Below are 25,897 nucleotides of genomic sequence, written 5' to 3'. Positions count from 1 at the left end.
ATGGAAGAAGACTTACTAAAAGAGAAAGCTAGGAATCTACCAATAGTCATATCAATATTATATCTACTTTAAATAAAATAACTTCCATGGTTGGTACAATGCCAAAACAATTCATTTGTTTCTTAAATATTCCTATTTTTTAATTGTTTTTCCTTTCTAAAAACATCATATCCAATATAGCTTTTTGAAATACCTCACACACATTTTAACAAGTCTTCATATTCGTCTGTTCGCCTGCATAATCCGTCCGGTCTAATAGGCCCAAACCTGAAGCACGAAATCCGAGCCCAATTTCATATTTATCGTGCCTAATCCAAATGCATTTCAGATTGGGTGTTGGTTATGATATTCAAAATTTTGGATTTCAAGTCTCAAAAATATATTTTTATAATAAAACCTTAAAAACCTAATACATTACTTCTTCTTTCTCGGTTCTTGTGCTGCCTCCCTCCATCTCGACATCTCTAATCTATCACTCTTAGACTAGGTAATGTCGTGCTACCACCTCCACCTCCATCTTCTTCTTCGTCTCAATCTGGCACTGGACCCTCCTTCCCTTTACTTCTTCTTCATCTTAGTCCGACCCTCACGGTTCACACCTCCCTCTTTTTCTCTGTCTTAGTCCAAGTCCAACAACTCTGACAATAGCCACTCACATCTCACAAGTATGGATTTTGTTTCATGTGTTGTGTATACAGTGTCTGATTGTTTGATTTTCAATTTTGGATCTTAGATTTTTAATTTTAGTAGGTTTTTGATCCTTTGTATTTTTCTTGCTTGTGTTCTTCTTGATGTTTCATCATTTCTGCTTAACTCGAAATTTTCAGCACCAGATTTGAAAAATCGAAGCCCGAATCTAACCAAATCCGAACATAATTCAGACAAGTTTAATATATGTTTCTTACACCCGAAATTCGACAAATCCAAATCCGAAAAACCCCGTTGATGTGCGTCTCTACATTTTAGCATTAATAAATTTGTTGCTTGTTTATTTGTAGAAATTATAATAAATAACAAACTTTAAGGTTGGAAAAATTACAACGAAAATGGTATTTGAAAAAACATGGTGAATATATTTCGAGGAAAAAAAATGGTGGATTCTAAAACTCTTTATACGGTGGCAATTCATATTTCATAACTTTTGTGACTATGGTTGCTTGGATTCATTGTTCTCTTGTTTTTTTTTTCAAACATATTTTTTTTCATTTAAAAAAATTATTACAAAAATTAAAAAGCATTGTTATTGGACACCTGTAAATATGGTGCTAGCTTCAAAATGTGATACATCATTATGTGCAAACAAATAGACTAGTGTAGATTTGAAGTCTATCGTTACTCAGTTTATAACAAAATTTTATTCTTATTTTTAGAAAAGGCTTACTCATACTGTCATACACAAGTACTGTGTATACACATACATGAATACATACAAGTGTATTCAACTTTCTCTTTCTCTTCTGATTTTATATCTCTTTATTATTACAAATTTTCTCAGTGCATATTTTTTTCTAATTATTATTTTGTTAAGGAAGAGATTGTAATTTTTTTTTTAGTGGCAATGCTAATTTCCCTTAAATTTCAATTTATTAAACAAAAGCTGGAAGTGAATCGGGGCATTTGCCATGAAGTTTGATGCAGTAAAGGTAATATAGTTTAGTCAATAAATTAACTTTCTAATTAATGTTGAACACTCCTAGATGTTCAAAAACCAAAACAGAAGAAATTAAAAGGAAAAGAAAAAAGAAACAGAAACACAAGTGAACTAAACTCCTAAACCATGTTATTCTTTTGTATTTCTGAGATATTTCAAAGGCAAATGACCCAAGATAAGCACGAGTACCAACCATTTTTTTCTAAAAGAAAGTTATCTACACTCACACCTGTTATTCCTAGTTAATCATGGGGTTTTTTTTTTAAAAAAAAAGGCATAAACCGACATATGACTCGAGATCACAAGTTGGAATTTCTCCATTATAGCAAAAAAAAGCTTTGCTGTATTGTTGGGGATCATGGAAAAACTGAGAATTATCAAATCATCCGAAAAAATAATAATAATAATTTAGAATTTGGGGTAAGCTATATCTATACCGGAACATTTACTTCCCTTAGAACTTTTGCAGCATCCTCGGGGAAGACGAAATTAATGTAGCAACCACTTCCCATTTCGAACCCTCCTACGCCTGTTAATTGGGGTACTATCTGTAAAAACCAGTGAGAATGAGATGAATCTGAAGCATTAATCTGAAGTGGGGATGTCTGAATCATAAGATTGAATGGAGGATTGTCCAACTGCAATGAAAGTTTCCTAAGCATGAGTTTCAGCAGCCCACCAAGGTCAACAGCCTGAAAGTGACACCACGGAGGAATTGCATACAAGTTCAGATGCACAGGAGAGAGTTTTCAACCATTCAACTAAACTTCATGATTTTTCAGAGTATGTTTTCATGAGACAATTTTGTTCATCCCTTTCAAGTCAAAATCCAACTGCGTTACCTTTGGTTCGAGCTACCCCTAAACTTTGTAACTTCTTGTTAATCCCTTCAAAGTCTTACCGTTAGGCACTAGTACAATAGTAGTTTTTTAATCTATGAACCAAATAAAGTAAACTTTTCCCACCCCTATTTCGGTTTCTTATCTTTTCTTTTCACTTAGCACAGTCTAAGTTCTAGAACGATAGTTATAAAATGATTTAAAATCACATATGCTTGTCATCCAAGGATAAGGAAAAGAAAAAAAGTATCATTGTAACTAGTTTTATGTAAGTAAATCTAAGGACCAGCGGTAAATACCTTTTCATCACCTATGTCGTGAAAATGAGGAGAGTGATCACGAGGAATAATCCATATCTCAAAAGGAAATGTGGCAGCATAAGGAACGACTGATAAGAAATGGGTCGAAGCATCAACCAAAAGATCCTCTCCTTGGACTTCACAAATCCCACATTTTCCTGTCTGATTAAAATACTCCTTCATGCTTTCAATTCGTGCAGAAACGGCAGGAGGAACAATTGGCAGAGCCAGCATTTGACTGTGAGAGTGACTCATCGATGCTCCTGCTGAAGCACCGTGATTCTTGAAAACCTTTTAGAAAGCATAGAACCGATATCAACTTATACTGTCACACAAACAAGTTAGTCTAATAAAAAGCTGCATATTCAGCAAAACTCAAAAGTACTATTAGAACTAAAAACATGGGTTTAACATTTTCACAAAAGGACAGACCCTGAAGCTTCAAACAATAAAGATGGTATTAACCTTGGACCACCAAACATGTATTTACTTGTACAGCTCATGAAGCCTCAATCTCTAAGAACAAGCTCAGTTAGTTTAGTTCTACTAGTTTCGTTGTCACACCTGAAGACATTATGCATATTAGAAAAAAATGATAGTGTCAAACTAAATCCTCCAGTATTCAACAAAAAAGTATGGGGAATAAAGGACCCCTATAATCCCAAATGTCCATATCAGAAATAAAACTTTTCCCCAGACCATACTTGAATTTCAAATATAGAATAAAAAGTTGGTATCTTCAAGTTGTGAACAAAACATGAAAAAGCTATAATAGACCACCAAGGTACCAACCAAAGAACTTGTAGTCACTCTAAAATGTTATATGTTCATGGCTATTATTACACACCACGCTAAGTTATCTAAAATAAGATTGGCTTCTGATACTAAAAATCCAATCCCTTCTTCAATAGACTCTAGAGTTCAAATTTATTAAGGATTTACTCGACAACACTTATGTTCTCTCTTTTTTCTTACTTTAAAAAATCAAACCGATGATCTTAATGAATATTTTTAAACCTTCTTAAATGTTCATGTCCACTTTAGGAATTAAAAAAATCATAGATGTTGCGAAGCAAGACTACAGGTTACAACCACTTGGATAGAGCTCAGTCTTACCATTGTGTCCAAGTAATCATAAACTCGCATGTGAAGTCATAACTTCTGCATGTGTGACCAATTAATCATACAAAACAATGCTAAGAGGCACTTGTGGTACTCAACACCACACCAATACAAACAAAATCACCTGGTCCTAATTTCTTTCTTTGTTCCCAACATGTCTCCCATAGTATAATGCCACATCATTCTATTTTTAGCTTCTAACACTAATAGTTACGTTTTAATACAGATAACATATTGTGTCATTTAAACATTAGGTGGCACATGCTGAGATAGGGAATTAAAGACTGAAGATTTCAACTCCCACGCATGTGATAACTTGATGATGTGGTCCTGAACACCACAAATGCTTCTGAACATTGCTCAAATAATGATTTTTATCAAGCCAATTTTCATTGTTATTTGTAATACTAATACGAGCTCTAATCTAATTTTGATTATATCTAATCTAATTTCATCTAATTTTATCTATGTGAAACCTATCAAAACTGTGTACACTAAGATAGACTATAGATTATTGGGATTAGATTTTCTCCAATTTGTTGACAAATCTAGTTACTTTGTACTTGTTTATATGTCTTTAGATTTTAGATTTAATGTATTTGGGTTTGGTATCAGTCAATCTAAGCTTAATCAGTATAAGCTTTAAGTGCATAAAACCAAACCCAACGTACATTACAAAACCAAGATCAAAGTACTTATCTGAATTTGTCTCTAAACGAGAGAGATCCAAACCCTATATTATTATATGATCTATAGTACATACCACATTTTCTATTTCTTCTTTCACATGTCTACAAAATTGTTAGGTAACACATATAAAATTAGAAAAAAGCTAAATAAAGTCAAATTCAGAGATGAACAGCTGAACCTGAACATATTTGATCGATTCGTAGCTCGCAATTTGCTGTATCCTACTCTTATAGGCAAGAAAAACTCGACCGATCTCCAATGGAGATAAATCGCAGAGCTGAACGGAGTGCACCGGCGTCTCAATCACCACGTCGTGGAACCCGACCCCATCCAGAGCCCGACCGGCCGAAAGCTCGCCGTCCGGGGCCTGAACTAAGGGATGATCATCAGGAACTCCTCTGCTTATCGCAGGGTACAGATTCTCGATAACCCGAATCTTCCAGTCCCGGCCCCGGGGCGGAAGACGGAAGATCTCTGGGGCACACTCGTGCTCGTGGCCGATGCAGAAGGGACATTCCTGCTTGGGATTAGGGTTAGGGTTTGCAGGGGAATTAAACTTGAAATCAGTGGGTCGTTTGGCTCTGGCGGGTGAGAAAATGACCCAGCGATTCGTGACAACGTCTTTCCTGAGTTGAGGGCTCCGAGTCGGAGAGTCAGAGGATGCCATCTATCTCTGTCTCTCCTTATTCGTTCTTCGATTATTACCGTTTTGGAAAAAAGAAAAAAAGACAAATTCGTGTCTAATTCTCACACGTGCGCCAATGAGTATGATTTAGATTTTTTTTTTAAATACAAATAACATTTTTTTCCCCTGAACAATGGTCCGAAAAGAGTTTTTTTACTCCGAACTTTTTTGTATGTCAAAAATACTTCTAAATTATAAAAAAATATTGGACAGTTGTTCTATAACAGCTTCACTTTAAGCTCTACCGGTAGGACTCTTAGTATTTCTCGACCCGTGAACAGTTTTTGGTATGATTTTTTTTATGACCGTGTATATTGTAACTATTTAGAGCATCCTGCAAATTTTCAGAAAATTCTGAGTAGTTTACAGTACCGAAAACTAGGTGTTGGGCCCAAAATGTTCGGTCTGAAAATCCTTTCCTCATTTACCGAACGTTCAAAACGGTCCGTTTTGGTATGCAGAAGCTCCGAAGGCAAAAGCTACGGGTTAGAGGCGATCCGCGCCGCGCCTCTGACCCCTGAACGAGACATTCAAAAACAGTATTTTTGGAGGGAAATTCAGTTATTCCTTCCCACCATTCCCGGGTTTGCTTGAACTAACTAACCGCTTTACAGATTTTGTCCTATAAATATAAGATTCATAGAAGAGTAAAGGGATCAAACTTCTTATTGACTTAAGCATCGGAGTGTCTTTCTTGCAGGTAACCCCGACGAGTCGAAGGCAAACTCCATCACCGGAATAGACACAAAGCATCATCCACCGTTGGAATATACCTCAAGATATAGAAAGACAAATTGTTGCTTCAACAATTGGCGCCGTCCCACGACCACGTGGTCATACTTGGCTCAACCGGCAGAAGAGGGGTGTCCGTAGACTCAAAACCCTCTCCAAAAGCATCCTCCAGAAGCCTGTTCTTACGAGAGGCAGAAGAAGGTCGTCTCCCCTCTGACCCATGCTTACGACCAGTATCAGACCCTCTAGCCAAAGCAGAAGCAGAGGGTAATGCCTCTGAAGACTTCATACAGACGACAGGAGACTTCGCCTCGACTGGTAAGCCACCCTGCACACCATCTCCAGTCACCGCTTTTGATGATTTAGACGGAGAAGAAGAAACACCCACTGCATGAGCCACCCCTTCTGAGCCTGCCTCCACGGAAGACCCAATTACATGTGAGGTAGAAGACGCCCCAGGTAAAGATCCAGCAGGGGCAGATCCTCGTGGCTTCTTGCACAACGTTAGAGCCTGGCCTGTTGGTAACTTTCCCGGGGTAAGTTTGGGGATTACAAGGGGAGATCCTTGAGCTGTGGAGCCAGAATCCTTTGGGATCCGAAGCTTGGACGAAATGCACTTCCCATCATCCGAATCTTCACCAGAGGATTCCTCGCGCTTTTTTCTTTTTCCTAAGGTGTCCGTAGGCAGAGGCACTTGTTGAAGAGGCTGAATTTGGAGAGCGCCAGAAGGTGTGGACGATCACCCTTGAATACGGGAAGATCTGCGTGACAGGCTGGACTTATCAGGGGACGAATCTGCAGCAGAAGCTAGACCAGAACCCTCTTTCTTTTTACCTTCTGGGACCCCTTGACATTTGGCACATGCGGCGTAGGTCTCAGAACATGCCCTTTCACATTCAGTCTTCGACAATGACAGAGTTGAAGGAGTAGAAGGAGATTTCTTCATAAAAGTTCCCAGCTGCTTCGCACATGCTGCTGTAATTTTTCCAAGGGTCATGTCACCCTTCTGCGATCTAACTCGCACGGCGCTAGGATCGACTCGATCCACAAAGCAAAGCCGAGTCATAATTTGCATACAGTAGGGGTTCAGTACACCCCTGATGCTAATGGCATTCTCCTTAGATTCATGCAGAAGCCCTTTCTCTGTCAGCTTGCTCTGCCGTTCAGGACTCATGTTAACCTGAGGCCAAGAAAGATTTGATACAAAGAAGCAAAACAGTAATACACAGAGTCAAACTAACAGATAATCATCCAGATATGATTAATTTCCATTAAAAGCAATAAGGAACATAATGAAAAATGTAACTCACTGTTTATAAACACCCTGGCCAAAGGACAAAATTTCTTGAGGCAGGAATTTAGGATACCACGCTCCTCCAACAACAAAGAAGTATTTATCCCAATTTCTATGGGAGCTATCGAAATCAGTAAAGATTGTCCGATCCTTTTTGGGAGAAAGGTAGAAGGTTTTCCAAGGTTTTCCCTCTATCGCTTTGTTCGTGGACTTGGTAAAGCACGCGTAAATGTCGTCTGACTGAATGATGACATTCCTAAGGCTCCCTATCATCTGAGCTCCGACTATTGATTGAATAACATTAGGGAGAAATTGAGAAATGTGAGCTCCAGAGTTTGAAATCATCTAAACTAGCAATGCAGGAAGAGGGAAGCGGAGCCATTCGATATGTCTCAGACTCATGACAATTTCAGTGGGCTTGACTACGTCCTTGAACCGCCATTCCCGAAGCTCAGCATCCGAAAGCATCCTCACCGTGACATTGTCAGGAATGTCGAATGATTTGCATATGCGTTTGTACGCATTCTTGTATCCTTCACGATCCAAAGGCTCGGGAGATGAACGAGAAGCCATGATTATGCAGGTCGAGATGATTGTCGTAGGATTGAACAAAGGGGTATCTTTAGGGTTTCTTCCTCAGAGCTTTTTTCTGGAAGTTAGAATAAAGTTTGGGAATTTGAATAAGAATTATTTTGAAATAAAACTATTTAAATGAGAGGTAAAATTATAAACCAAACGCTTTACTCGGTAACTGTGTTTGCATTAAGTGTAGCTTGTCAGGCAATCAAATGATTATGTTCCTACGAATTGCCTCGATCTACGGAGAATGACGGCTTTGGGCGAAATTTTTGGCATTGAAGAGTCGGCCCAAGATTCGAATACACTAGCATGCCTCACCTGTTTCGAAGCTTGGGCCAGGGGGCATCTGTTGGGCCCAAAATGTTCGGTCCGAAAATCCTTTCCTCATTTACCAAACGTTCAAAATGGTCCGTTTTGGTATGCAGAAGCTCCGAAGGCAGAAGCTACGGGTCAGAGGCGATCCGCGCCTCTGACCCCTGAACGAGACATTCAAAAACAGTATTTTTGGAGGGAAATTCGGTTATTCCTTCTCACCATTCCCGGGTTTTCTTGAACTAACTAACCGCTTTACATATTTTTTCCTATAAATATAAGATTCATAGAAGAGTAAAGAGATCGAAATTTTTGCTGACTTAAGCATCAGAGTGTCTTTCTTGCAGGTAACCCCGATGAGTCGAAGGCAAACTCCGTCACCGGAATAGAGACAAAGCATCATCCACCGTTGGAATATACCTCAAGATATAGAAAGACAAATTGTTGCTTCAACACTAGGTTCAAACATGTTGATTTCCACGCGCATAAAAAAAAATTAGTCACGTGTGCAACAATATGTTTGAACCAAGTTTTCGGTACCGTAAACTATTCGGAATTTTCTGAAAATCGCGTTGATGCTCTAAATAGCTACAATATACACAGTCATAAAAAAAATTCGTACCGAAAACTGTTCAAAAGTCGAGAACACTAAGAGCCCCACCGGTAGGGCTTAAAGTGAAGCCACTATAGGAGAATTCCCCAAAAAATATTAAGAATGTGCACATTTTATTACATTCCGACCATTTTTTTTATTACAGTTTGCTATTATAGTACTGATGGGGTGTTAACGTGGAGCGATTCAATAGTCTAGGTGGAAATTACATGTTTAAATAGTAGTCTAATAAAAAATCTAGGAGTATGTATCTACATTATTAGACTTAATATTTGTATGTTTAACACTAATAAACTTGATTTTGGCTAGCTTCAGTTTGTTAAATAGACTATCGAACTACAACTATGCATGTAGCATGTAATTACATCAATAAACTATTAAAAAATGAACAAAATACAATAGAAATGACACATTTTTAATGATTTCTATAGTTTGTGGAGGTATTTTTGCTAAGCAAAAAAGTTTGGGGACAAAACTCTACTAGAGTCATAATTGAAGGAAAAAATTTGTTATTTGTCATTTTTTTTTTCTACAAAGAAAAAGTAAGGTAATCTAATGTCAAAACCAGAGCATTGCTATGGTGACTATGGTTTGGTATAATGGTGTGAATTGACCCAATCAATGTAAAATTGCCTTGGGCACCATGAGTGTCTTGTAACAATGCTCTAATTTATATGGTATCCGATTTATTTTATTTTAAATTAAAATATGTGAACTTGATAATTAAATTATATTAATTATAGTATATCACATCAAGAAGTATTTTTTAGTGACATTTGACCAATACTCAATGGTATAAAAAAAGTACACATGTCATAATATATGGTGGAAATAATTCTAACAAGATAACCTTGTTTTTTATCAAAAGTCCATATATGTCGTAAGTAGTAGTATTACCATTACGCAACAAATAATATAGACACATTTGGAAAGACAGATAACAAAGATGTAAAGTTGGTAAGATAAGAGTGCATAATATGTGTGCCACCACATTTAGAAACAACTTTACTTTGTTAGGAAACATCAAAGAACACAATATGTGCCACCACATTAGAGAGAGGGGGTGTGGAAGACCACAATATGTAGAGATAGCATCCCAAGCCAAAAGTGGATATGAAAGTAAGACAACCATGATGAGCAACCAATAGCATGACCCTCTACTTTGTTTGGAAAAATAATAAATGGAACGAGTAAAGAATAAATAAATAAAAAGTGAATTAGCACATTTAATAATAATAATAAGAGTTTATACATTTTTGGACTATGTGTTTTGTCCCATTATCTGTTTGGATTCTGTGTTTTGACAAATTACTTTTTGGATCCTATGATTTGTAAAATAGTTTAAATGGAACCCTAAATCCGATTTTGATCAAAATTTTCTCAACTAAAATCACAAATAATTCATCAAACTAACAATTTAGAACAAAAATAAAATCATTCTGCTTAAAAACTGTGTTGTTATATTCAATTTTTTCTTCAGTTAAACTGAGTTTAGGGGTCTATTTGAACAATTTTACAAAATATAAAGTCCAAAAATGAATTTTTTAAAACACATGATCCAAATAGATAATCGGAAAAGATAAAGAGTCCAAAAATATATAAACACTAATAATAATAATAATGATAATAATAATAATAATAATAATAGAAATATCTATTTTGACATTAGGAGAAAAGTCTTCCAATATTATTATTAGAAGAAAATCATAGACAAAAGGAACTAAATATTTTGAATGGAGTAGACTGTACAAACAATGAAGATACTGAAATCAACAAAACCAAATAACCAATAACATATAAAGCGAAATACAGGTCATGAAAATATGTTGCGACTTAGCAATTATAGAAGAAAACGTTTGTACAAATTTCATCAATTCAGAGAATCAATAATTGAACCAAAGACAGAATACCAAATATATTCACCATAACCATCATAAGCAGAACCATTATAGCAGATTATACACAATAATTAATATCTTTGATCAATTATGTACATATTTCTAAACACCAAAGAAAAAAAATGGTTACAAATAAGTTTACACTAACTAATATACTTGTAAAAACATTTTTAGTGGACAGAATATTATATTTTAATATAATGTTTGATTAAATAAGTGTTATAAAATATGATTATTTAATTTAAATGGGGAAATGTTATATTGTTTTAAATAATATAATGTTAGATTAAATAATGTGACAAAATGTGATTTGTCACACTTTGTAATATATTATTGAGAGACACAAAATTGGATACATGTGTGTGCCCAAATGTGACATATTTTTGTAGATGCGATTTCCTACAATTGATTAGACGAGCACCAACAACCTGTCAAGAACAAAGAGAGAGACGAGAGTTCAATTGGGAGCACCGGTGAGGTGTCAGCCAAAGGGACTCTGATGCTCAAGTTAGTCAGGTTGTAACAAAAGATGATTGGAAGTAATAAAACTATAATGAAAATAACAATATATTGATGGATGGATGAGTAGTAGGATGGTAAGAGTGATGATAGAGGCGACGGCGGAATTCAACGATCGAGTCAAGACCAGTTGGGTCAGACCAGGCTGACTGATTCAACTTGCTCGATTGGATCGCCTGGAGAGAGTAGTACTTCGCTTCAGTAAGAGAGTAAAGTAGAGTAAAATGGTTATTAAATGTCTCATTCTCAACCCCTGAGGGTCTTATTTATTGTCCTTCTTTTCGTTTCGTTCTCCTCTGTCTTCCTGATTCGTCTGACTCGCTCCAAGGGGTTTCTTTCCAAAATTCTCGGCAAATGTGGTGTGAGCCTTGACTGTTTCAAGGTCCCTGGCTGACTGAGCGTATCCGGATTCGGGTCCGGGTCCGGGTCCGGGTATGGTTTTGGGCATTTGGATGGTATATGCGAGCCTATTTCTATGGGTTTGGGCTTTATTGGCTAGTTAGACTAGCTTATTGGGCTAACTGACTGCTTGTTGGACTTTTTTTTATCAAGTAGACAGATTTTGTCCACTACAATTTTGGAATTACAAAATCAGTTACAAATTTGTAACTCCCAAATATTATCCAATAATGTGTAGATTTGATATTACACATTTTGATTTGAATTTCTCAAAGCCATAAAAGCTATGACTGTTAGAGATGTGATTTTAACTCCCGTAATGTGTATGGAAGTTATAAAATCGAGTGGGAATGAATTTAGAACGTTTTGAAAAAATTGGAAAATTGGTAGCTGAAAAAAACGTTGTGGGTCGCGGCCAATGTTTTTTAGGCCACGGCCAATGAACTTAGTATATCGCATCAATAAGTTTTTTTTAATGACAATTGACCAATGCTCATTGGTATGAAAAAAGTGTTGGATATTTTTGAATGAAAAACCCAATTGGGGTTTGTCCCACATCTTTTGTGAATAAAATTGTGCCTTAGGAAAAGACTATATATAGAGAACTTAGGCCTTAGTTTTATTTACACCAAAAATTTATACTTATATATATATATATATTTGTCTTCCTTTGAGGATTGTGATATATATATTTTCAATATTGTTTTTTCCTTTCTACTCTTTAGAGTTCTTAGATCTGTTATAGTGTGATAGAGTTCGGGCATGTTTGGTTCGGCGGCGAAGTAATTGAGTTACTTGTCGTTCACCGTTGTATCCTGGGAGATAGACGTCGAAACCTCGTAGAGGCGGCGAATCTGTTTTAAGGAAACTGTGTGTTACACAGGCCTCGGCTTTTATTTTTTGTTCTTTATAATTATTGTATAAATTAATTATAATTGCTATTTATATTATAAGTTATTTATATTATATTATTTATAATTATAATATTGTTATATATATTATAAGTTATTTATATTATATTATTTATAATTATAATATTGTTATATATATTATAAGTTATTATAGTGTATTATTTATAATTATAATATTATATTGTTATATATATTATAAGTTATTTATATTATATTATTTATAATTATAATATTGTTATATATATATAAGTTATTTATATTTATAATATTTATGTATCTTTAATATTAGTAAATATAGATATAATTATTGTTTTTATCATAGTGTTTATTCAAGTATTATATAAGATATGTTTTTCTTACAATCTTAAAACAGATTATTGTTTAAATATAATATTTGAATATATCTATTAGTGATATTTCTATATCTATATATTGAAAGATATTGTTATTGCGAAAAGTTCGTTTGAACTTAAATCTCACTAGAGAAGTTCTGGGAACTGAATATTTTCAAAGAAGCTAGACTGCTGAGGCAGGGGCTAGACCCTTCTTCTAGTATTCTTTGGAAATTATCTAGTAGAGATATTTGAGGCTGGATAAATACTTAATAGAAATATTCTACGAGAGGCTAGACCACGAATGGTTGGGTTTTTAACCCTTCCAGGCTTACCTAAGAATTTTCTTTAAGTTTAATCTAATAAATCTATCAGCCATGGTGTCTGAGATAAACCTAGTCAATTCCAACCCAATGGAGTGGTGGATTGATACTGGTGCCACTCGGCATGTATGCTCAAACAAGAGTCTGTTCAAATCTTTTGAACAGGTAGATAATGGTGAGAAGATTTTCATGGGAAATTCTGCCACATCTAAAATTGCGGGTCAAGGAAGTGTGATCCTAAAAATGACTTCTGGAAAGGAGCTGACTCTGAACAACGTACTGTACGTACCAGAGATCCGGAAAAACCTAGTGTCTGGTTCACTGTTGAACAAACACGGATTCCGAATTGTATTTGAGTCAGACAAAGTTGTTCTGTCCAAAAGTGGAATGTTTGTGGGAAGTGGTTATGTAACTGATGGGTTGTTTAAACTCAGTGTAATGGTTGTTAAACCAATTATCAATAAAGTTAATAACTCTTCTACTTACTTGCTTGAGTCTTCCAATGTTTGGCATGGTAGACTAGGACATGTTAATTATGATACTCTACAGAGATTAATTAACTTGAATCACATACCAAAATTCCACATTGATTCAAATCATAAGTGTGAAAACTGTGTTGAGGCAAAACTAACAAGGTCTTCCTTCAAAACGATTGAAAGGAATAATGAACCCCTAAATTTAATCCATAGCGATGTATGTGATTTAAAATTTGTTCAAACAAGGGGAGGGAATAAGTATTTTATTACTTTTGTCGATGATAGCACGAAATATTGCTATGTGTATTTGCTAAAAAGCAAAGACGAGGCTATAGAGAAATTTGTTCTCTATAAGACCGAAGTTGAGAATCAACTTAACAAAAAGATTAAGGTGTTGAGAAGTGCTCGAGGTGGTGAATATGAATCACCATTTCGTGAATTCTGTGCAAAAAATGGAATCATCCATGAAACCACTGCACCTTATTCACCTCAGCAAAATGGTGTTGCTGAACGGAAAAATCGTACATTGAAAGAGATGATGAATGCGATGTTGATTAGTTCTGGATTGCCGCAGAACATGTGGGGAGAAGCTATCTTATCAGCTAATTATCTTTTAAATAAGATACCCAAAAAGAAAGAAGATAAGACCCCTTACGAGTTATGGAAAGGAACGAAACCTTCCTTCAAATACTTAAGAGTGTGGGGGTGTCTTGCCAAAGTGGCTGTACCTTTACCAAAAATGGTAAAAATAGGTCCAAAAACTATTGATTGCATTTTCATTGGTTATGCACATAATAGTAGTGCGTATCAGTTTTTGGTGTATGAGTCTAAAATGTCTGACATAGACAAAAACACGATAATGGAATCCAAAAATGCGTCGTTCTTTGAACACGTATTTCCTCTTAGATCAAAAGAGGATTCAAGTTCGTTGAAACGAACACATGAGACTATTGCTGAAAATAGTCATGATCAAAGTCAAGAATATGAGGATGAACCTAGACGTAGCAAAAGAATTAGAACAGAAAAATCTTTTGGTCCAGATTTTCTGACCTATTTGCTAGAAGGTGAACCTCAAAGCTTTGATGAAGCTGTGAACTCCACTAAAGGCTCTTTATGGAAAGATGCTATTAATAGTGAGATTGAATCCATACTTCAAAATCACACTTTGGAGTTAGTAGATCTTCCTCCAGGATGTAAGCCTTTAGGGGCTAAATGGATTTTCAAAAGGAAAATGAAATCTGATGGTTCAATTGATAAGTATAAGGCACGACTTGTAATTAAAGGTTATAAGCAGCATGAAGGCCTTGATTACTTTGACACTTATTCTCCTGTGACGAGAATAAATTCCATTAGGATGATACTTGCTATTGCTGCGTTACGCAATCTTGAAGTACATCAAATGGATGTGAAAACTGCTTTTCTAAATGGGGATTTAAATGAAGAAATTTATATGGAACAACCCGAGGGTTTTTCCTCCCCAGGAAAAGAAAGAAAAGTATGTAAATTGGTGAAATCTTTATATGGTTTAAAGCAAGCACCAAAACAATGGCATGAGAAATTTGACCAAACTATGTTGGCAAATGGCTTCAAAATCAATGAATACGATAAATGTATTTATGTTAAAGAAACAGATAATGACTATGTCATTTTGTGTCTTTACGTAGATGACAGCTCATTGTTGGAAGCAGTGATAAGATGATCAAATCTATCAAGAGTATGTTGAACTCGAAATTTGACATGAAAGATATGGGTCTTGCAGATGTCATATTGGGGATTCAAATCTCAAGGACATCTGATAAGATCATTCTAAGTCAGTCACATTATGTGGACAAAATTCTTGAGAAATTCAACAAAGAAGATTCTGGTGTATCCAGAACCCCTATAGATTTGAGTCTACATTTGTTCAAGAACAAAGGGGAGAGTGTCTCTCAGGTAGAGTACTCTAGAATTATTGGAAGTCTAATGTACTTAATGAGTTGTACAAGACCTGATATAGCCTACGCAGTTAGAAAACTGAGTAGATACACGAGTAATCCAGGGTCTGACCACTGGAAAGGAATAACAAGAGTACTTAGGTACTTACGATTTACTCGTAGCTATGGGCTGCACTATACTAAATATCCAGCAGTACTTGAAGGGTATTGTGATGCTAATTAGATATCTGATATGAAAGATTCAAAATCTACGAGTGGATATGTGTTCACACTCGGTGGTGCAGCTGTATCATGGAAATCTTCTAAACAAACGGTAATAGCTAGATCCATGATGGAATCTGAGTTTATTGCCTTAGACAAGTGTGGCGAAGAAGCTGAATGGCTTCGTCAATTTTTAGAAGATATTCCAAAATGGCCTAAACCAGTGCCAGCTATTGGCATACATTGCGATAGTCAATCTGCAATTGGTAGGGCGCATAATAATATGTATAATGGTAAGTCTAGACATATACGTCGTAGACACAATACCATTAGACAACTACTCTCAATTGGAGTTATCTCTATTGACTATGTGAAGTCAAAGGATAATATTGCGGATCCACTAACCAAAGGGTTAAATAGAGAGTAGGTTGAAAAATCATCGAGGGGAATGGGTCTAAAGCCCATGAATGAATAAAGTCAATACAGTAGACACCCCACCTAGTTGACTGGAGATCCCAAGATCTAGGTTCAAAGGGACAACTAAAACTGTAAAGACTATGTTGGATCATTGTGGGGGTTATCCTCATTGTCCATTCCTATGATGAAACAGTGATAACCGTAAGGAAAATGTTAAGCTATGCTTTTAATGATTTCTTATGCGTCGAAATGTCGAGCAGAGTAATACGGGTTTCTCTTAATTAAGAAAATCACCTATGTGAGAGAGAAGATGGGCCGCTTCTATAGGGATTGAATAAGGGCTCAATTCCTAGAATATCTCTTGCAGAACCAGGGAAATGTTCAGGGCCAAAACGAACATAATATTGAGAACCAATATATGTCAGGAAAGATTCCTGTGTGTGGTATATCATCGTTTACACGAACGACAGAACAGTTCAAAGACATCGCGTCTACTGATCAGCCAGTAAAGTAAATATACTTACACAAGGGAAGGTTCAAAGGGTAACACCTACCTATCCTATGCAGGTTTCTACCGTTGAACTTATCACCTAGGTCTAAACCATCTATTGGTTTTTCTTGAGTCAGTTTTTTCATTCATGTGGGGGATTGTTGGATATTTTTGAATGAAAAACCCAATTGGGGTTTGTCCCACATCTTTTGTGAATAAAATTGTGCCTTAGGAAAAGACTATATATAGAGAGCTTAGGCCTTAGTTTTATTTACACCAAAAACTTATACTTATATATATATTTGTCTTCCTTTGAAGATTGTGATATATATATTTTCAATATTGTTTTTTCCTTTCTACTCTTTAGAGTTCTTAGATCTGTTCTAGTGTGATAGAGTTCGGGCATGTTTGGTTCAGCGGCGAAGTAATTGAGTTACTTGTCGTTCACCGTTGTATCCTGAGAGATAGACGTCGAAACCTCGTAGAGGCGGCAAATTTGTTTTAAGGAAACTGTGTGTTATACAGGCTGTTATCCCCATTTCCTGTCGGGGTTTTGGGCCCTCGCCCCGGCCCACGGTCAGAGGGACCGGTTCGGTATTTGGGCCTAGTCCGCGGGCTACGGACCGGGCCTGTGTAGAAGGGTCCGGGACGGTCCCGGCACTGTCGGGGGTTCATGTTCAGCTTGAACGGTCCCGGCACTGTCTGGAGTACCCCGGACCATCGCGGCCATCGCGTCCCGGGTCCCGGGCCCAGAATGGTCCGGGCCCGAAGTAAACGCAGTGGGCCAAAGGTAAACGAACCTGGACCGCTTCATCCCCAGGCTATGGGTTAGGCGTCCAGGACACTGAAGCCACCTCATTTCGCGTGGGTCTTGTCCCCCCACTTTTCACCTGCAGAAAGGGTCTCCTTGGGATTATCTGCTGGCGTGTCAGGACTGCGCAGCCAAGTACTTTGACCGGTCTTGTCCCCTGAATCGGCCTCGTGATTCGAAGTGGTCAGAGCCAAAGTGCCGTTTTGTCGGGGGAATGCTTGCGTCTCAGGGCAACTAATTGGGCCTGGGCTGATTCAGGTTTGGTGTTCTGTGTATCTTTCTAGCTCGGGCCTCCATTAGGAGGGCCCCTTGTGCACATTTCCCAAATGGGTCCGGGTCAGGCCCGGCCCAAACCTGATGTCCCCCTTGTCCTATAAATATAAGTTGTAATGCAACGTAGAAAAAGGAGGAGAAGGCAGAAACTCTGTTCAGATACAGTTAAACAACTCCATTGTAAAAACTTATCCTAGCTCTAATACAGACCTATATACAGACTCGTGGACTAAGGCTAGTTAACGCCCCAACCACGTAAAAATCTTGTGTCGATCTTCTATTCTCATTATTATTATCAGTCAATATCCTTCTTTAAGATAGTTGCCGAAAATCTCGGTTAACAGTTTGGTGCTTTCATTGAGAGCTGAAGGAAGCTAGCGCCAACGTCAGGCCTTTGCTACGATGGTGAACACTCGCAACACCACCTTCGACCCTGCCAACCCGGAGCAGGGCAACGGAGACCCACTGCCTTCTCAGCGCATCCCTCAAAACCTGCCTGAAGACGTGCCTCCTCAGACGTCTCACCAAGACGAGTCGCAAGACTACGAGGGTGAGACAGAGTACGAAGTAGGAGACGAAGAAGAGTACTATGAGGAGGAGAACGAAGGGGAGTATCATGATGAAGCCGCGGATCCCGAGGTCCCTCGCGACAATCAGCAAGACCCGGAGGTGACTAAACTGAGGCAGCAGATCCGGGATCAGGAAGCCAGGATGGCTGAGCAGGCGGAGGCACACCGCCGGGTGCAAGAGTCTCTCCATGCCCTGCAAGCACTGATGGTCGCACAGGGCCCGGCGGCCAACCCCACAGTTGGCCTGCACCTAGAAACGCAACAACCCGCTCCCCAAGCGCAAGCCGGGGGCCCCAGGGGGGCTAGCCCGATCCGTTTCCCAGAACCTCCCCCCGACACGGCTCCGAAAGTCCCGGACAGGGAGCGACGGGCAACTCGGAAAAAGACTACCCCCGTCAGTAAAGCCGGGGCACGTTCACGGCCGTTACCTAGGAAAGAGAAGGTGTGCCCCGACCCAGGACGAGGCCACCCAATCGATCCGCAGGGGGAACGGCCGCAGGACGGTCAGCCCCGGCCCGCCCCAAGGGCGAACGGGAGGGAAAAGCCTTTGCACCCGAGTGCCTCGGTCAACAAGAACCATCGGGAACGATCCCTCTGCGAGGATCGTGACGGTCTCAGCTTCGGGGACGACACTTCCCGAGTAGATTTACGTGACGGACTAAATGCCCGGAAAGATCGGGCCCGCAAGCAAAAAATCCTTCCTCGAAACGGCGACCTCAGGAACGACATAAACGACAGGCGGAACGAGAGAATCCCCCTAGAGGACGGCGCGGCCAGGCAGCTCATGGAGCAAATGGCAGCATTAAAAAAGGTCATCGACCGCTTGGTCCGCAAGCAAGAGGGCGCGGACACTGACTCTGACGAAGAGGACAAGGAGCCGTGCGCAAGACACATCCTAGACGCCATGTTGCCCAAGGGGTTCAAGATGCCAAGTCTCACCGCCTACACTGGAAGCACGGACCCTAGGGATCATCTGTCCCGGTACAACCGACTCATGACCGTGGCTCACGTCAGCGACAACGGCAAATGCCTCTGCTTCTCCATCACGTTGGGCGGCCCCGCCGAAGAGTGGTGGAAAAGGCTTAAACCGGGGTCCATCCAAACATGGTCCGGGCTACAGTCGGCTTTTCAGAAGCAATTCGTGGCCGCCATGAGGATGGACATGCAAATCAGTGCCCTCGCCAATATTAAGCAAATGCCCGCAGAAACACTGAGGGCCTACATCCAGCGCTTCACTGAAGAAGCCTCCAAGACAAAGGTCGACGACGGACAGCGCCTGGTGGCACTACAGTTTGGAATCCGGGCCGGGTCCCCGCTCTGGGACGACATGCAGCGCAATAAAGCCGCCACCCTAGAAGAATTTATTAGGAGGGCCCAAGGATTCATCAACTGGGAGGAGGCCCAGATCCAGTCCTTCGGATGGCCCTCCGCTCCTCATCCGGTCACCCAGACGATTCCGGGAGGTGCGGGACATTTCCCCGCGCAGTCCTACGCATCGTCCCCCATCGTCCCGGGGGCGGTTGTCGCGCCCGGCATTATTTACACGCCTGTGGTGTACGGTCCTGCCGCTTCGGGATATGCCCCGGCCCAGTCAACGCCCTTCTCCGGGTATGGTGTCGCGCCAGCAGGGCACAGCATGGCCCCCGCCGTGGCCCAGCAATCGCAGAACGGGGTAACCGAGGCAAGCGTGAATCCCTCCCGGAGTAAGCGGGCCGGCAGAGGCCAGAACCGGCCGGAGTCGGCCAAAAAAGGGAAGAGGGGCTATGAGCCCCAATACTCGGAATACACTAACTTGGTGGATACCCGGGAAAACATCTACCTAGCTACAGATAGAGCGGTCCATTACCGGAAGCCTAGCCCCATGTTTAGGGGGGGGGGGGGGGGAGGAACCCCAGAGACAACAGCAAACGGTGCGCCTATCACAAAGATGTGGGCCACACCACCGACGAATGTCGGCAGCTCAAAGATGAAATTGAAAACCTCATCAAGCTGGGACACCTCCATCACTGGGTAAGGATGCCCATAGGCGTCCCGGGCATGACAGCAAATCCCGGGCAGTCTGCGGCGCCGGCAACGACTCGTGCATACCCGCCCCAGGGAGGGTATGCGCAAGGGCTCCCGGCACAGACCCCTCAGGGGGCCGTCGCCACGCAGGTCCCCGGTCCTGGGATGCCCTATCCTTCCGGGGCAGCGCCCCCCCGAGTGGACGGGCACGTGTCGACCATATCAGGCGGACCCCACCTAGGAGGCCCTTCGAAGAATGATCAAAAGCACTATCTGAGCGAGCTGGACCATGACCAAGAAGTTTGCGCCCTCGTCCAGGCCCCTGCTGATGAACCTCCCCATCACGTTCACGGAAGACGACGCCCGCAACGTCCATTTCCCGCACCACGACCCACTGGTCATAGATGCTCAAATTGCCAACAAGATGGTGTCCTGAGTGTTGGTGGATGACGGAAGCTCCGTCAACTTGTTGTTCAAATCCGCCTTTGCCGCCATTGGCCTGACGGAGGCTGATATGGCGTCGTGCCCGACCCAAATCTACGGCTTCAACGGAGACGCACTCCTCCCCATGGGAAAGGTCCAGCTACCTGTTACCCTGGGGGACGCGTTGTAGCAATCGTTCAAGTTCTGCACCTTTGTGGTGGTGGATTGCCCGACCGCTTACAACGCCATCTTTGGCCGGCCCGCCCTGGTCGAGTTCGGGGCCATCACCTCCATCCGCCATCTATGCATGAAATTCCCGTGCAGCAACAGAGGGATTGGGACAGTCCGCGGAGACCAGAAGAGCGCGCGAAAGTGTTACCATATCTCTGCCCGTCCCGTTTGTATGGTCCGAGATGAGCCCATCGGGCCGGCACTCCGCCCGCCCGGGCAAGCTATCCAGGACGAAGACGATCTGGACCCACGGTTGGGAGAGGAACGCACCCTTGAGCCAATGGACGAAATAGAAGAGGTATGCATCAGCGAGTCCGACCCTGCCAGGGTCATCCAAGTGGGAAAGAGCCTGCCGGAAGACATTCGGGCCGCCATTATCGCCCAAGTCAAGGGAAACCAGGATCTTCTGGCATGGTCCCACTCCGATATGACCGGGATCGACCGCAATATCATATGCCACGCATTGAGCATTGACCCAAACGCGACCCCGGTCCGTCAGAAGCGCCGACCTTTGGGGACGGAAAGGGTCGAGGCCCTCAAGCTGGAGGTAGAGAAGCTGTTTTCCATTAACTTCATCCACGAAGCCGTATACCCCGTATGGCTAGCCAACCCAGTCTTGGTGCCGAAGCCTAACGGGACGTGGAGGACCTGCATCGACTTCACGGACCTCAACAAAGCATGTCCGAAGGACTGTTTCCCGCTCCCCCGGATAGACCAAATGGTGGACGCTACGTCCGGTTACGAGATCTTGAGTTTCATGGACGCCTACTCAGGCTACAACCAGATCTCCATGCACGTGGTAGATCAGGAGCACACCAGTTTCCAAACTGACAAGGGCATTTACTGCTATGTCGTCATGCCTTTCGGACTCAAGAATACCGGAGCAACCTACCAGAGGCTCGTCAATCGAATGTTTAGGGCCCAGCTGGGGCGAAACATGGAAGTATACATCGACGATATGCTGGTCAAATCCAAGACGTCGCGGGAACATTCGAGCAATTTGGCGGAGGCTTTCGCGGTTATCCGGAAGTACGGGATGAAGCTGAACCCTAAGAAGTGCACCTTCGGCGTCGCATCCGGGAAGTTCCTGGGCTTTATCGTGAGTTCCCGAGGAATTGAAGCCAACCCCGAGAAGATCAAGGCCCTGATCAACATGGCCTCTCCCCGGAAGCACAAGGACGTTCAAAGCCTGACGGGGCGAGTGGCCGCCCTAAGCCGTTTTGTCTCCAAGGCCACGGACAAGTGCGTCCCTTTTTTCAACGTCCTCCGGGGAAGCCAACGGTTCGAATGGTCACCCGAGTGCGAAGAAGCCTTCCAGAAGCTGAAAGAGCACTTAGCCAAGGCCCCCATCCTGGCGAAGCCAGTCGAAGGAGAGCCTTTGTACTTATACCTGGCCGTAACCGAGCACGCCATCAGCGCCGCGTTGGTGCGCGAAGAGGAGAGGACTCAACTCCCGGTGTACTACGTGAGCAAGCGATTACTAGACGCCGAATCTCGATACCCACTAATCAAAAAACTGACTTTCTGTCTGCTGACGGCATCCCGGAAGCTTCGACCGTACTTCCAGGCCCACACGATAAAGGTCTTAACCAACCACCCCCTACGGCAGGTGTTGCAGAAACCTGAGGCGTCGGGGAGACTCCTGAAATGGGCCATGGAGCTGAGCCAATTTGATATATCTTACGTGCCCCGGGTGGCCATTAAGGGACAGGCCCTGGCCGACTTCATCGTCGAATGTTCCGGGGTCACCGCAGAAGAGAGTGCCCCCGCGGCCCGCACTTCTCCCGTTTGGAAAGTCTTCGTGGACGGAGCATCGAACGAGAACGGGGCCGGCGCCGGGATCATCCTGGTATCCCCGCAGGGGCACCAGCTACAAAACGCCCTCCGTTTCCAGTTCAAAGCGTCGAACAACGAGGCGGAGCATTAGGCCATCATAGCCGGCTTGCGTCTGGCCCGAGAAGTAGGGGCGGCGAACCTCGAAATATACAGCGATTCTCAGCTGGTAGTCAGACAGATTTCGGGGGAGTATCAGACCAAGGGAGAGCGAATGGCGGCATACGTAACCCAAGCGAGGGAGATGCTCCAAGCGTTCGCGGCGCATTCCATCCGCCAGATACCCCGGGAGAAGAACGTCTTTGCGGACACATTAGCGAAGCTAGCAACCGACGCAGAGGCCGAGTTGGCCGGGCTGGTCCCCGTCAACCATCTCCCCGTCCCAAGCATAGGGACTCCGACCGTCCATGCCGTCGATCACTCCAATTCATGGATAGGGCCGCTGATCCACTACCTGTCCACCGGGGAGGTTCCGAACGAGCGAGCCGCGGCCAGGAAGCTCTTGTACCAGGCCCACCGATACATCATGATGGACGGGAAACTTTATCGCCGGGGACTGCCTATGCCTTACCTCCGGTGCGTGTCCGGGACTGAGCTGGGTGCCATCATGCATGAGGTCCACGAAGGCTTTTGCGGAGATCACACAGCCGGACCCAGTTTGTCCAAGAAGATTCTGCGCCAAGGATACTTCTGGCCCACCATGAAAAGAGACTGCATAGACTACGTCCGCAGGTGCGAACAATGCCAGAGGTACGCGAAGATCCCTCGGGCCCCCCCAACAGAGATAACCTTGATGAACAGTCCCTGGCCCTTTGCAGTGTGGGGGATCGATCTTGTGGGATCCCTCCCAACCGGGAGAGGAGGGGTGAAGTACGCCATTGTGGCGGTAGACTATTTCACGAAATGGGTTGAGGCGGAGCCTATGAACACGATCACGTCCAAGAAGGCCTTAGATTTCGTCGTTAACAACATAGTGTGTCGGTATGGCCTCCCCTACAAAATCGTGTCTGACAACGGGAAACAATTTGACAGCCTCCACTTCACGGATTTCTGCGAGAGGCACGGTATAGTGAAGAGTTTCTCCGCCGTGGCCAGGCCCCAGGCGAACGGACAGGCCGAAGCCGTGAACAAAATCCTAAAAGGGACACTGAAGAAAAAGCTTCAGGCCTGTAAGAGCAAGTGACCCGAAGAGCTCCCCCGCGTGTTGTGGGCCTACCGGACAACCGAACGGACATCAACCGGGCACACCCCATACTCAATGACGTACGGATGCGAAGCCGTCATCCCAATTGAAACGACCATCCCGTCCCATCGTTGCGACACGTATGATCCCACCCAGAACCATGCCTTACTCCAAGAATCTTCGGACCTTATCGAGGAAATCCGGGAAGAGTCGCAGGCGCAGTTAAAAATGTACCAGGGCAAGATCGCTCGGCACTTCAACTCCAGAGTCAAGAGCCGTAAGTTCGAAACCGGCGATCTGGTCCTGCGGAGGGTCTTCCCTGCCACTCAGGATCCGGGGGTAGGGGTTCTGGGCCTCAATTGGGAAGGGTCGTATGAGATCCAGCAAGAGATCTGCCCCGGAACATACCGCTTGAAGCGGCTCGATGGTTCCGAGGTTCCACGAGCCTAGAACGCAGAACACCTCCGTAAATACTACCAGTAGCCTAAGGGCTCGTCCGAGTTTAATGTTTACGATGTAACATGTACGCCTCAGGGCTAATTCCCTTTTTTAGAACAATGAAAATGACGTGTGCAAAACGTCATAAAGGGCTATTATTTCCATGAAAATGTGTGCCTCAGGGCTATTATCTCAAGTGACCCCAGACCAGTCTCTGCTCACTTGCGGGGGGTGTCATCCCAGGCGCAAAGATAAAAAAGGGAACCGAGTCCAAGGCCGGTCCCACCCCGGACGAACGATGTCCGGGAGTATAAAAATAAGAGGACCATGCCAAGGCCGGTTCCACCCCGGACGAACGACGTCCGGGGGTATAAATAACAGGGAACCGAGTCCAAGGTCGGTCCCACCCCGGACGAACGATGTCCGAGAATATAAAAATCAGAGGACCGTGCCAAGGTCGGTTCCACCCCGGACGAACGACGTCCGGGGGTATAAATAACAGGGAACCGAGCCCAAGGCCGGTCCCACCCCGGACGAACGATGTCCGGGAGTATAAAAATAAGAGGACCGTGCCAAGGCCGGTACCACCCCGGACGAACGACGTCCGGGGGTATAAATAAAAGGGAACCGAGCCCAAGGCCGGCCCACCCCGGACGAACGATGTCTGGGAGTATAGAAATAAGAGGACCGTGCCAAGGCCGGTTCCACCCCGGACGAACGACATCCGGGGGTATAAATAAAAGGGAACCGAGCCCAAGGCCGGTCCCACCCCGGACGAACGATGTCCGGGAGTATAAAAATAAGAGGACCGTGCCAAGGTCGGTTCCACCCCGGACGAACGACGTCCGGGGGTATAAATAACAGGGAACCGAGTCCAAGGCCGGCCCACCCCGGACGAACGATGTCCGGGAGTATAGAAATAAGAGGACCGTGCCAAGGCCGGTTCCACCCCGGACGAACGACGTCCGGGGGTATAAATAACAGGGAACCGAGCCCAAGGCCGGTCCCACCCCGGACGAGCGATGTCCGGGAGTATAAAAATAAGAGGACCGTGCCAAGGTCGGTTCCACCCCGGACGAACGACGTCCGGGGGTATAAATAACAGGGAACCGAGTCCAAGGCTGGCCCACCCCGGACGAACGATGTCCGGGAGTATAGAAATAAGAGGACCGTGCCAAGGCCGGTTCCACCCCGGACGAACGACGTCCGGGGGTATAAATAACAGGGAACCGAGCCCAAGGCCGGTCCCACCCCGGACGAACGATGTTCGGGAGTAAAAAAATAAGAGGACCGTGCCAAGGTCGTTTCCACCCCGGACAAACGACGTCTGGGGGTATAAATAACAGGGAACCGAGCCCGAGGTCGGTCCCACCCCGGACGAACGATGTCCGGGAGTATAAAAATAAGAGGACCGTG

General features: G+C 43.1%; 1 protein-coding gene across 1 annotated transcript; it reads right to left on the bottom strand.

Moving 5' to 3' along the window:
* Window positions 1-1,940: 1,940 nt before the first annotated feature.
* On the bottom strand, window positions 1,941-5,295 carry LOC133824578 (ADP-glucose phosphorylase). Its single transcript, XM_062257505.1, has 3 exons — window positions 4,780-5,295; window positions 2,790-3,080; window positions 1,941-2,343 (listed from the first exon to the last, which is right to left on the bottom strand). Exons 1-3 carry the CDS (start codon window positions 5,266-5,268, stop codon window positions 2,083-2,085), a joined length of 1,041 nt encoding a protein of 346 aa, XP_062113489.1. The 5' UTR covers window positions 5,269-5,295; the 3' UTR covers window positions 1,941-2,082.
* Between the last annotated feature and the right edge of the window lie 20,602 nt (window positions 5,296-25,897).

This window comes from Humulus lupulus, chromosome 3 (genome assembly GCF_963169125.1).
Source record: "Humulus lupulus chromosome 3, drHumLupu1.1, whole genome shotgun sequence".
Taxonomy (NCBI): Eukaryota; Viridiplantae; Streptophyta; class Magnoliopsida; order Rosales; family Cannabaceae; genus Humulus; species Humulus lupulus.
This window is presented reverse-complemented; position numbering and strand designations above follow the sequence as displayed.